Here is a 13247-nt window from a genome sequence, read left to right as displayed (position 1 = left end):
CTTTCCAACCCTAACTATTCTATGATTTTACTCACATATGCTTCTGACTTTTTGGTGGTAGAGGGGGGAGCACAATCTTGACAAGCTGCCTGTCAGTCTTGTTTATCTTGTTACCCCAGCCTACAAGTTTTCGTTTCCTCTTTTGTTTTCTAAATAGGCATGAATGGCTGACAAACAGTCTGCTACTGCTGTTAGACCCACACAGTCCATCTGCCATTAGGTTATTCATCGGTTCATTTCCCTCACTTCTGTACATGCTCCCGAAAGCGAAATGAAGCCAGGTCTAGCCACAGTGTGGCAGCACTGAACTGCTGCCTGTGCCACAGCAGCCAGGCTTCAGCTGGGGCGCCACTTCCACCACCACACTTACTCTCATTTTAAGAGGAGTTTTGGACTGATCAGACCCGGATCTGCTCAGAACCATGTGCCAGCAGCCATGTGGGAGGCAGAGGGGACATAGCCTTCCATGTGACAACCAGAAGGGGAGGTAGCATGCCAAAAGCCCCTCGTTGTTTTGCAAGGATTTATTTACATATTTTACAGTGAATTGGAACTCAGTAAAGTGCAATTAAAAGACAATGTCCTGGGGCTCCAGAAAACAGGTTTCATTTCCCCTCAGCTCCTGGCAGCTGCGCCACTTTTCCCCTTAGCGCAGAGGTTCTCGGGCAGCATCTGCACGTCAAAACCGCAGTGGAGGTAGCGGTAGATCTCCTCGGCCTTCTGCGGGCTGACCTGGGCAGCGGTGGCGATGTCGATGGGGGAGCTGCAAGAGACCACAGCAGAAGGGTACCTCACCTCTGGCTCTGGAGAGCAGCAGGGGATGCCCGGAGAAAAGGGGAAACTGACAGTGGGCAAGAAGCACCCAGCGTGAAGAGAGCAGCAGGAGCACCATGTGCTGCTGGCAGTCACCTCTCCCGGGGTTTCTGAGGGCTGTGAGCACACCAAGCTAAGCAAGCTGAAGAAAGCTGCAGTGAAAACAGGGAATGCCGGGAAAGGAAAAGGTACAGCAGTAGGAGACATGGTGGAAGCAGAGCCCTGATAAACTCAGCTCAAAGAGACAGGCAGATAGATAGAAAAATGCATAAAGAGCAGGACTGATGCAGGGACACGAAAGCTCCTGGGAGCTCTGGTAGTAACAGAAACATGTAGAAAGAGTGCTCCTGAGCAACTACCCCAGCAGGAGGCCCTGGAGGAGAGAGGAGTAAAAGGGAAGTGAGACCTTAGAGCACCTGCTGTACATTGCAGCTGTTACCTGTTGGCCATCTTCTTCACGGAGTCAAAGTAATGGCACATATTGAGAGCAGCAGGGTAGCTGAGGTTGGGAATACTCAAGTAGAAGTTGAGCATTTCCTGTTTGTGACCCTCCACCTCCAACGGCACGCGAATGGTGGCGTTTTTCCTTTGCTCTACCAAAGCCAGGTCTTTCAGCAAACTGGCAGTTTCCTCCTGGCAAGAGCTAAAAAGAATTCGGATGCCAGCCTGGACAAAGGCTGAGAGCATGCTGTCGTAGTACTGCGTCCTTTGGAAAAATCGGGATGTTTCTCCTACAGAGTAAAAATACAGAAAACTCAGATTTAAGAGCTAAATTACTGTGAAAAGAAGAACATGAATTACTTTCAAAGCAAATTGGCTCGAAGATCCCCTGCCTTGAGAACTTGCAACCAAAAACAAGATGAGGAAAAACATCTCAAGGAAGCAAGAGGGGTGAAGAAGCAGAATTTATTTAGTTTTACCTGAATAGAGTAGGTAAAGGTGCTCTAAAGGTAGAGTTTAGGAAATAATACTGAAATTGCAAATTAAATACCATTAGGAGAAAGGATTGGGAGGAACACATTATAGGTGACAGGCCGAATCAGAAGAGGTTTGGTAAAGCTACAAACATAAGAATGCACTTGAACACTGTCAATAACAACCCAGCAGCGCTCTGGAAAGTGTCACGAGAAAAATGGGGCACAACTGATGAAAACGGATGAGACCCCCCCAGCAATGGGGAAATAAAGCAGATCAAGGGCAACCCCCCCATCTGCAACCCCTCTGAGAAGCTACATCATCAGTGACAAATTCTATCGTTGTTTTCATATATGAACTAGCAATAAGTTGGATTTAAGTCACTAAACCAGAGCTGCATCCACAACAATTTGATTTCAAGTAGTGGAGTTTACTTCACAAGAACATCTGCAATTTAACTGGAGCTGTGAGCTCCCTCTTCTGCAAAGCAGGTGCAAGCAAGGCCTCTCAGTTATTTTCTAGAGGCCACTGAAATCAGCAGCATTAGTAAAATGGTTTGATTCATAATTTGGATCTTAGGATTAAAACAAAGGGTTTGTCCAAACTATACAAATTCAAGAAATAATAGTCTTCAATTTTCCACAAATGTTTAACCACTGGAGCTGTGAGCTCCCTCTTCTGCAAAGCAGGTGCAAGCAAGGCCTCTCAGTTATTTTCTAGAGGCCACTGAAATCAGCAGCATTAGTAAAATGGTTTGATTCATAATTTGGATCTTAGGATTAAAACAAAGGGTTTGTCCAAACTATACAAATTCAAGAAATAGTCTTCAATTTTCCACAAACGTTTAACCAAGTCAGGAAGTGTCTTTGCAACAACTCTGTTCCGTGCCTTGTGATCTGAGGTGATAGCTCAGCCGCAGCCTTCCCGAAGTAACTCCTTGTAGGAGTGCTGCTCTTTTCTTCTAAAAACTGATTTCATTCAGCTGATTGCCTTTCACTTGTCCAAGCAGTAGCCAGCACATGGTTTGGTGTCTCCAGTTTGGAAGCAGAATTACTACACAGGGTGGTGTGCCCAGACCAGTTGCCATTCTCACTGGGTCTGAACTGTGAGAACATTCCTTCCCAGTGGGACAGAGAACTCACTTCTTGAGTCTACTATTATTTTACATCAGAGCATGGAAAAGATTGTGCTTGTTCCTTTATTCTGTTGTTCTCATTTTTGCTGAAATCTGTCTTGAAGTTAGGGGTTTTTGGACTTCTTAATATGGTCAGTTAATAATGTCTGAATTAACTTACTGCCTCAGCAATTGGTAAGCAACATATCCTGTTAGATCCAATGTGCCTCTATTAAATGGCCCTCAAAAGCAAAATGAATTCTTACCTTCAGCTGGTGACCTTATTAATGTAATGCTGCTACAGAGACTACAGTACAGGGTTTCAATCTGCTTTCTGCCTGTGCCATACACAAAGCCAGCGTGGCCAGTGCAAGCCCTGAGCAGACACCGGTGCATCCCCTACCCTAGGAACACCTACCTGTTTTCATCCTGTCTGTTTCCACAACCACACATGTCCTCTCAAACATGCTCTGCAGGTGCTGGATCCTCTGGGTGATTTTAGTCCTGTTTGTAGAGTTCAGTAACTCTGACAGAAACATCCTTTCCACCGCCATGCGATTGCTCACGATGTAATCACTGCTGCTCAGCGAGCAAACCTGCACCTTCACAGCATGAACTGCCTTCAAGGAGGAAATCACCTCTGCTCCAGAGGAGATCTCACGACTATCTACCAGAACACAGAGGGAGGGCTTTTTCTCCAGAAGGTCTCGTGAAGACAGAGCTGTAGCTGAAGAGGGGGTTGTGGAAGCAGAACAAGATGGAACTGAAGTGCTTCTACCGGCATTCTTCAAAGAACTTTCCACCTGTAAATGGTGAAAATCACACTGTATTTCTCAGAAATCACAGAAGCATAAGGCCAAAGAACAACATGCCTTTAGAGAAAATATGTTTTTCAAATACTGATGCTTAACAGATACACTTCGTTACACTCTTTTTTTTTTTTTGTACATATTATTTATATGTATTAATTATTTGAATGACAAAACCATGCAGCCTTCATAGAATTGTTTAGGTTGGAAAAGACCTTTAAGATCAGTCCAACAAAACCTGAATACTGTAAATGATAGAAGTCAGGCAGAAAAGTGTAAGAGATCAGGAATCCAACCTCAGACTATGAAGGGTGTTCATTCAGGACAGCAAACAAGTATTTTATAACTACAAAACCCAAAGAACTAGTGAACGTTCTCTATTATTGAAACAGATCCATATTCCTACATGATTTTTATTACTGACTGCTAAGATGCTCTCCAGGTCACCCTGTGAGTACAAATGCTTCCTAGAAAAGGGAGACGGTGCAAAGAAGTGCAAGCAGAATAGTCCTGCTCCTTTATCACACTCCTGACAGCCCTCAGAACAACAGAGCAATACGCCAGGGCTGGTTCTTTAGAAAACATGAGGTGAGAGGAAGGCCCTTGCATTGAGTTAACACCAACCTCACTGGAAGCCTGGAGATTCTCTTTCCCCAAAGCAGAACTAGTGATGGCTGGTGGAAAGTGTGTGCTCCTGACTTGATGGTCTGGGTGAAAATCCAGCGTGTCAGATACTGAAGCTTTCAAGCCAAGAAGCATCTTGCTTTTATCCTCTGCAGAGTGATGAACAGTGCTTTCCCCAGCAACTTCTTTGTGCTGCGCAGAAGAGGCTGAAGGCAATGACTTGGTTAACTTAGCATTTTCCTGTTGTGCCCTGACACAGTCTGTTTTCATGGGCTTTTCATTGCTGACACTTGTTTCTTCCCCACTAGAATCACTGAGAACAATAATTCGGGATGGTTTCTTCTTTTGCACTGGGGCTGGATAGTTCTCTTCCATCTTGGCCTGGTTTATTGTTTTTCTGCGTCGAGTGAGGTATTGTTTTCTTCCATTAGTAAAGCTCTCATTGTTTAGGAGATCAAAATTAATGGACACTTCCTCCTCACTAGTTTCGCTTTTTTTGCAGGTTTCCTCCTCCTCCTCTACAACACAGAAACTATCTTCTGCGTAAGCCTGGTCTTGCTCAGGAATCTGTGGGGAGAAAAAAACAAACCCAGTAAGTTTTGAAACACTGCAATGATTTTGCTCCTCCTCTCCATAAAGGTATGTTGCTTATACAATCCATAATGCACACAAGAACTACAGAACTGGGGCCTTCCCACCTCCCAAACCCTCCCCTGCTCTGCAGTTCCTAAGTTACTTCTCAGAAGGGCTCAACATACCCATAGCTGAGCCCGGAATGCGCGTTCATTCAGATTTTGGTCAGGCCAAGGATTCATCACCAGAAAGCTTTTAATGCAAATATTAATTGTAACATCACCAATGAAGCAAGACTTGCTCACTAGCACTACCACCAAACAAGCTGAATTACAGACAGGAGTATCTCCTTCGCACACGTCTGCACAAGGGGAAGGACACTCAGCCACTGCGCCAGCACAGAGAGGCTGAGAGCACTGGCTTGTTCAGCCTGGAGAAGAGAAGGCTCTAGGGAGACCTTAGAGCAGCTTCCAGTGCCTAAAGGGGCTGACAAGAAAGATGAGAAAGGCTCTGGACAAGGTCCTGTAGGGACAGGACAAGGGGCAATGGCTTTAAGCTGAAAGAGGGTAGATTTAGATTAGATACTAGGAAGAAGTTCTTCCCTGTGAGGGTAGTGAGACACTGGCACAGGTTGCCCAGAGAAGCTGTGGCTGCCCCATCCCTGGCAGTGTTTGGATGGGGCTTAGAGCAACCTGGTCTAGTGGAAGGTGTCTCTGCCCATGGCAGGGGGTTGAAACTGGATGAGCTCTAAGGTTCCTTCCAACCCAAACCATTCTGTGTCATTCTATGATCTATTGTTTTGGGAGCTAACCTTCTAATTGACAAATGTGATCTCTTGACACTGCTGCCTGTGTGGCACCAAAAGCACAGGGTAACCTGATGTACAACCATGTAACAGGCATATGCCCCAACTGTTACGCCTCCATTTAGGGTTTGCTTGTTTCACCAAACTGGGAAGTTGGGTGAGAGCCTGGAAACATCACATGCTGGGTCAGAGGCCTCATCCTTAGGATGTAGCAGTTGGTATCCTTTATGAAACCTGGAAGGACTGTGCAGTCTCACATCGATCAACAAGGATCACCTTCAGTGAAAACACAACTAGGGACTGGGATGCTTTTGCTTCAGACTGGTGGACAGCCTCCCTCTGGCTGAAGAACAGGGTGCGTATGCTTCTGCCAAAGCATCAGTGTCTGCACTCTTTAACTTAAAAACCAAAATGAAGTCAAAACCAAATAAAGTCTTACGTTAGAACTTATTATTTATTAACTACAGGCTGCAAACTAAACTTCAAAGTAGAATTAGAACCTAAATAGTGTCACATACCACCAGAATTTCACAAGGACAGATGTAATATTGTTTATACCTGTGAGAAAATCTCTGTGGTGTTGAATTCACGATGAACCATTTTGTATCTATTGCCAAGAGCTGGACTACGCACAGATTTCAGGTAAATTCCTTTCATCTCAAAGTCTGAATTAAAACAAGAAGATAAAACAGAATATGGTATTATTAAGGATATACTTTTTAATTCAGTATTATTACACTGTGTTTTCCAAATTAAGTAATTCTTTTATAGTCTCCCAAAAACCTGGAGAATTGGCAATTCTCCAGACACCCCTTAAAATCCTGAAGCAAAGGACTAGGTCTGCCCATCCTGCTGTCATGAGGGCTGCCATGGAGAAGGTTTTCTCAGCAGGTAAAGCTTGGGATGCCTGTGGCAGGGCGAAGGGTGGTATTTGCCACAGGAAACCCCAATCACTCAGTTTTCCACATTGCAAGTCTCTCCCTAAATAAACACAACTTATCTCAGAGATTGTATGGGAAACGGATGGGTTTTTTTGAAGTCCACACAGGGTCTTACAGGGAAAACTCACAATTTCAGTGGAGGAGGAAATTTCTTAGCAACATCTGGGAATCTTAAATGATAATAAGATGATTCCATCATGCAAATATCCCAAGGAAAGACAAGGTTCATAAGCACAGGGTAAGTAAAGCATCTCAGCCAGAAAGCAGCATTATCTTCTCAGTTCTGTCAGTAGCAACACTGTAATGTTATCTATTGCTATTTCATATCATATTTTAAGTTTCTTTTTAACAGAAGACCTGAAAGGTTCAGAAATTTCTAAGTGAACTAGCAAATTATGTTCAGTCACAATGGCCCAGGAAGGGTTGCTTGAGGCTTAGGGAAGGGTGATCTCCTGCCCCACAACCCTCAAAAAATTGATTCCAGCCTGCCCAAAGCTGTTGTATGGCAGAAGCTCCAGTGAAGAACTTACTACATAAGAAACCTATGAGAATAAAAGAAGGCAACAAGGTACAAACAGATAATGGAAAGCATCTGATTTACCACAGCTGAGGAGATTACTGCTTATTAGCTGACTGAATGGCCATGCCTACCACACACCACTTGCTAAGCAACACCCCTGATTTAAAAGCATTCACCATTTAACACTTGCGTGACTTCCACATCATCATTCAGGAACTGCACAAGTGAAGAGTTCAGCTCATTCTCTGCATCATCAGTCTCATCAGAAGAAACACCATCTGCATCCTGCTGGGACAGCTCAGCTTCTTCATCTAAAAACTGTCTTCCTGCAGTCTAAAAAAATAAAATAAAAAAACCCAACAAACCAAATTTTAGTTAAAAACTGGCTCCCAATTAACTCCCAATTAAATATTGCTTATGAGATCTCTGATTAAATCAGTTCATTACTTCATAGCATCACCTGCTTCCATGCTCACAGATATCAGGCTCCTGGCTTTGAAAAGAGAATCCCTCACAGGAAGAGGTGATGTAAACACAAAAGCTCGGTGAAACACAGTACAGTGCACAAACATCTGCCCCACCAGTGCAGGAGGGGGAAGTTGGTTTCCATTGCAAAGCCCTGGCCAAAGGCAACCACAGCGTGCAGCACTGCTTGCTAGTTAATAGCACAGGCAGTTTACTAACATAACACATTGTAGCTACTCCACAATCTTAGGTTATTTTGTACCTTACAAGTGTAGTTTTACTCATTTTATTTGCTTTAAAGAATCTGTTTTGATTTTGAAGTTCTGCATTACTCTGAACCCAGGTCCTCTAAAAACTTCAGATACAAATTTCCACTTTTTTGCTCTTTTCTGTTTAGGACTTGGGACTGTTTCATGGATTCATAAGACAGTGCAACTCATTATTGAGAAAATGCTCGTCTTTCAGGGAAGATGAGGCACTTCACACATGAACTGCAGCCCAGGAGACAGGATACAACCCTTGGTACTTAGTTCCATCAAATACAGACAACAAAATGTTCACTAGAATGTACATGGAAACAAAACAAAAGAATTCAGGAAGATGTTTAGTCAGAGAGACTTTATATTCAGCTTTTTCTCTTACAATTTCAGCTATAAAGTACCAAAGTAAAACATGACAAAAAAACCCAAACCCAAACCATTATGTATCCCAATTACTCCGAAGGAATAATTTGTTTGCCTTCAAAATACTGTGAATAAAAAGCAAAGCTGTGAATTTTAGTTTAGTACATGGAAGACTGGGGTAAATTGTGCTACAGTGACATCTCCGATTTTCAGTTTTTCCAAGTCTTTTAATTATTATACCAATTAGTAAGCCTGAATGACAGGCATTATTACTAGTTCCTTTTCTAGAACAGTTTTGATTATTCTGAAACACACTGGAAGTCACCTGTTTACAGGAAAGAACTCCCAATGCTATTGCCAATTAGTCTTAATCCTTCTTTCTTGTGAAAGACTACAAAGGGGACAAACCCTGCAGTGTGAAAAGCACTGTGACACCAGAAACTGAAAGTCATGAGTCTGGTCACACCTGGGAAACAAGTTACCACATTCTTCTATTATTTACTGAATCTTTGAATTCAGTGCCAGTGGCTATTTTGGTCACCTTGGGCTTCTCATAATCTCTGTTATTTTAACTGCAGATCTCTCCTGCATTTACAACCTCATTACCTAAACTTCTAACAGAAGTGGTGGTGGACTGATCAGAATGATGTTGATGTCTTGGACCTTCTGTGGATCTGGGATTCTGACATGTTCATCACTATGCTGTTTAAGTAAGATAATATGCCTTCATATATCACCTTACCTAAACATGGTGACGCTTAGGTAAGATGGTATGTGAAGGCAAAGCATAATTTCGTAAGTATACAATGCTCTTTTTCCATTAACCTTACATTAAAAAATATGTTTAAATAAAATTGCAAAATGGACTTTTCATCTACCTCTTTCTTTGCATTCCAGAACATAAAATAATGATGCTTTATAAGGAAGACTCCATAACAAAGATAGCTTTAAAACATTAAAAATATCCAACATAATGTGCCGCGGAGCCCCGACTATGGTAATTTTTGCCCAGCAGAATCACATCCATGCATATTTAAGAGCTACTAAACTTATTATGAATATACAATTCTGCCCTGCATCCTCTCCTGCATCCAGTCCTGCTGCAGTGACAGATCAAAGTGTAAAGCACTAAGTTCAGATTTAACCTTTGGGGTTGAGGGACCATCTCTGTCTTAATGTGTCCAAAGGTGAAAACATTAGAGTAGGTGGTAAATTCATATGATCAAATATCCTAATAGCCTAAGTTCTGGACAAGAACCTGAACTTCCCAAGTTTGACTAATCTTTGAGTTCTACTTGCAGTGTAGATTGTTATTTTGCTTCTGATTATTATTATGCAGATTCCTCTGAAAGTCAGGCAATGGATGTGAGGGTTAAGACCCTTATCCAGTGCTTCAAGATTTCATAACAAACGTTTGCAAGAAGATTGTCTAAAATAGCTCTGAGCCTCAACCCCCCTAAACAATGTCTTAAAAACAAACAACTGCCCAACTGCATACCTACTATGATACAGTTTTATCATGACATCCTACAGAGGCCATAAAATGGACAGAAGCTTGATCTTTTAGGCCATAAGACAAATTAGAAAATGTTTTCAGTTCATTCTCGCACTTTGGACATAAAGTAGAACCTCACTGTCTCCTTCTGTTTTTTTGGTTTAGTTTGGAAATATGTGCTGCTCATGTTCAAAGACAAATTCTTCTGAACTAGACTTTACAACTTTACCAACGTGCACATACCTCCATACACATATATAAGACAACGCACAGCCATTATCTACATTGCAATTTAAACACAACCCACTCCAAATACAACCTTCAGCACATTAAGAGAGACATGTAATGCCACAGACCTTGTCTGTAAAACTGCTCTTGACCTTTGGCCGTTTCATACTTCTCTGCTGGTTTTTGTTAGAGGCTGTGGAGTTACTTATGGTCCTGTTCGAGTTCTTGTGAAAATCCATGCTGTCATCACTGGACATGTCTGACTAGAGGAACATTTCACAGACACCTCAGTAAATAAGACTAAAGCAAACAATACTTTAATTACACAATCATCCTTCAACAACTGCGGGGTTTAAGCAATACCCGATTTTTATGTGGTTGATTTGCTATGGCAAAATAATGCAATCATGCTAATCACCTTAATGAATACAAAAGGAACAGAAAAAACATGTTAATTGGAAGAAAAAACAGGTCAAATGTGACATAAATTGTTATTTCTTTTCCTCAAACCTTTGCAGCAAAGGTTACTTTACTGCCTTCCACAAAGGACGAAGGGTCAGCTCTCCTGCCTATAACAATATTTCACTGCCAAAAAAACCTACAAAGTCATCTTTGGAGACCTTGGGAAAGAATTGAAGGAAGCAAAGCAATTACATTCTAATACTCCTTAGGTCAAATAGCATAAAATGTTTTTACAAGAACACTTGCCTACTGACTGAGAAAAGTAAATGTTTAAATATGTACTCCAGAAATGAGCTTGCATTATTTCTCGCCCTTACCATGTTAAGTGGGTGCCGACGTTTTCTCCTGGCACGAACTGGTGATTCAAAGTCACTGTCATTCATAACCTATGTAAACAGAAATAAGTATAATTACAAAGAGGGTTTGGGGGTTGGGGTTTGATTTGGCGTTTTGCTTCACTTTTTTTTTTTTCTTTTTTTCTTTTGTTAAGACTCACATCAGGAGACTTCAAAACATTCTTTTTTCTCCTGTTTTTTCTCTGGAAAACTATCTCTTCTTCACTCTCGCTGCTGGTTCCTACAGAACAAAATAGCAAACAGCATTCACAAGAAAATGCATTGTTCAGAACACAATATTGCTATAACTGAGCAATCAAAATCAAAGTCTGTCTCTCTTATAGAAGTACCTATGAAGGAGATTACTTATCGATTTATGTGGCAAATATTGTTCTCTTTAGCCTTGCTAATCAAAATAAATAATATCCAGCTGAGATATACAATAAATCCTGCTTCCCTGGAGAGTCTCTGAGTGAAAGTGATTACCCCAGGCAGCACAGACACAGAAAAAGGAGTCTTGAAAACAAGAGCAATAACCTTTTGAAGTTGAGTAAGAGTTGTACTTCTGGAAGCATTTTCTAATAAATCTCCCTTTGGGTCCACTGAACAAGACCAGAGCTCACAGAAAAGTCCTCTTTCCAATTCCTTTTCAAACAACTGCAGCCTTTTTGGTTTTACAAAGGACTGATTTTATGAAAGACAAGATCTTCCTTTCTGCATGACAAAGCTCCACTTCTGATAGAGAGACCCTGGATTTGGTGCATGAAGTACACTGCCTGTTATGACATCCTTCCTACCCCAAAGCAAGCTCAACATTACTTGCATCTATGGCATTCTGGCTTATTTTTCCCTCTGCTTCTTTGGGAGTATAGCAGGATAGAGACGGACAGAGAGTTGGTTCTGATTGAATCACTCAAAGTTTGAATTTCTTTAAGGAAAAGCAGAAAATTCCCAAACTTTCCACTTCTACAATAACATATTTAAATACCAGTAACTATCCATTTCAACAACATACATTGCCTGGGAGATTTTCAAGACCTGACTGGACCAAGCTTTCCACCTCAGTGCCTGTCAGGCCACACCTGGAATACTGTGCTCAGTTTTGGTCCCCGCTGTACAAAAAAAGATGTGGACAGGCTGAAGAGGGTCCAGAAAGGGGCCATAAAGATGTTCCAAGGACTGGGAAGCTGTGTGAGGAAGGGCCAAGAGGGCTGGCTTGTTCAGCCTAGAGAAAAGGTGGCTCAGGAGAGGCGTGATCACCATGTTCCAGCAATTAAAGGATGGATACAAAGAAGATGGAGACTCTCTTTTTACAAGGAGCCACTTGGAAAAGATGCGGGATAATGGGCACAAGTTAGTCCTGGGGGAGATTCCAACTGGACACAAGAGAAAGTTTTCACACTGTGAACAATCAGCCATTGGGGAAGTGACGGATTCCCCAGCACTGGACACTGTTAAGATTCGACTGGACAGGGTGTTGGGACATCTAGTCTAGGTAATGCTTTAACTAAAAAGGTTGGACCAGATGATCCTTGAGGATCCTTCCAACCTGGGATTCTACGAAAGCCAGATTCACTATTATTAACTCCGCAACTCTAAAACAGGAATTAGTTTCTTTTTGTAGTTTTTTGTTTGTTTTAAATTCATTATTCTTATTAAACCGATTACAATTTTTAAATTCAGCAAACTAACATATCAGTTTGAAGGTGTGATTATGATTCAGGAAGAAAGGTGGCATTCAACAATCAATCATCTTCAGAAAATACAGTATCAGACAAATTCAAAGAGAAGGAAAAGAAAAAAGATGTTTTTACCTCCAAAAGGACATTTCTGCTTTGTTTCAACGTCTAAGGACAGTAACAAAACCATTCAAAAAACCTCAATGTGCCTTATGAATCAGACCAAGTATTATTATGTCTCAACTACTCTGAAAGTAATTCAAGGTTGTTCAGAAACAAATACAAAAAAAGCGTGAATATGACTTGTACATGACCTACAAGTGAAGAATGACAGTCATTTATATATTAGCGATATATGAATATGAAATACTTTTTTTTTATGGTATGTTGGTCCTAAACCAGAGAAAGACAGAAGGGGGAAAGAAAAGGGAGGAAATAAAAATAGAATAGAGCCTAAAACCAGTCAGTATCTTTAAGACAATCCAGGCTTGTGCTGAAGTTATAATCAGAAAATTTTAAACACAAGTCAATTGTCAGGCAACAAAACAGAAATCAGTAGTTTCTATTCCTCAGGAACAATAGGAAAATATGAAGGCATGGATTTGGGGATCAGAGTACAACGAATCCAGATGATTACAAATCAGACATTGGGAATATTAAGAAAGGGCTTTAGAAGCAGCTGAAGTGGGAAGTTGCCTCACTGACCCAACTTTTAGTAGTTACAACAATTTACATTATTCCCTTTCCCTTTCATCCTTCCCACCTTAGTCATAAAACTAAATTGAGGATCCAAAAGCTATTGGATTCTATTTATTTACACATGAAGGTATTAACTAACTGTACCCC

The 13247-nt window shown here is 41.5% G+C and overlaps 1 protein-coding gene across 1 annotated transcript in view; it reads right to left on the bottom strand.

Annotated features, from left to right (window-relative positions):
* Nucleotides 1-615: 615 nt before the first annotated feature.
* Nucleotides 616-13247, bottom strand: part of FANCM (Fanconi anemia, complementation group M) — a gene marked incomplete at its 5' end in the record, with an annotated part of 46144 nt that continues 33512 nt past the window's right edge. The window contains 9 exons of the mRNA XM_010015048.1: nt 616-763; nt 1253-1544; nt 3261-3645; nt 4276-4842; nt 6212-6318; nt 7291-7447; nt 10054-10188; nt 10705-10773; nt 10884-10963. Coding sequence (XP_010013350.1) covers nt 616-763; nt 1253-1544; nt 3261-3645; nt 4276-4842; nt 6212-6318; nt 7291-7447; nt 10054-10188; nt 10705-10773; nt 10884-10963 — 1940 coding nt within the window. The remainder of the gene's footprint in view (nt 764-1252; nt 1545-3260; nt 3646-4275; nt 4843-6211; nt 6319-7290; nt 7448-10053; nt 10189-10704; nt 10774-10883; nt 10964-13247) is intronic.

Source organism: Nestor notabilis, unplaced genomic scaffold (assembly GCF_000696875.1).
Source record: "Nestor notabilis isolate BGI_N333 unplaced genomic scaffold, ASM69687v1 scaffold895, whole genome shotgun sequence".
Taxonomy (NCBI): Eukaryota; Metazoa; Chordata; class Aves; order Psittaciformes; family Psittacidae; genus Nestor; species Nestor notabilis.
The sequence above is the reverse complement of the archived record's forward strand: the minus strand, read 5'-3'. Positions and strand labels throughout refer to the sequence as shown.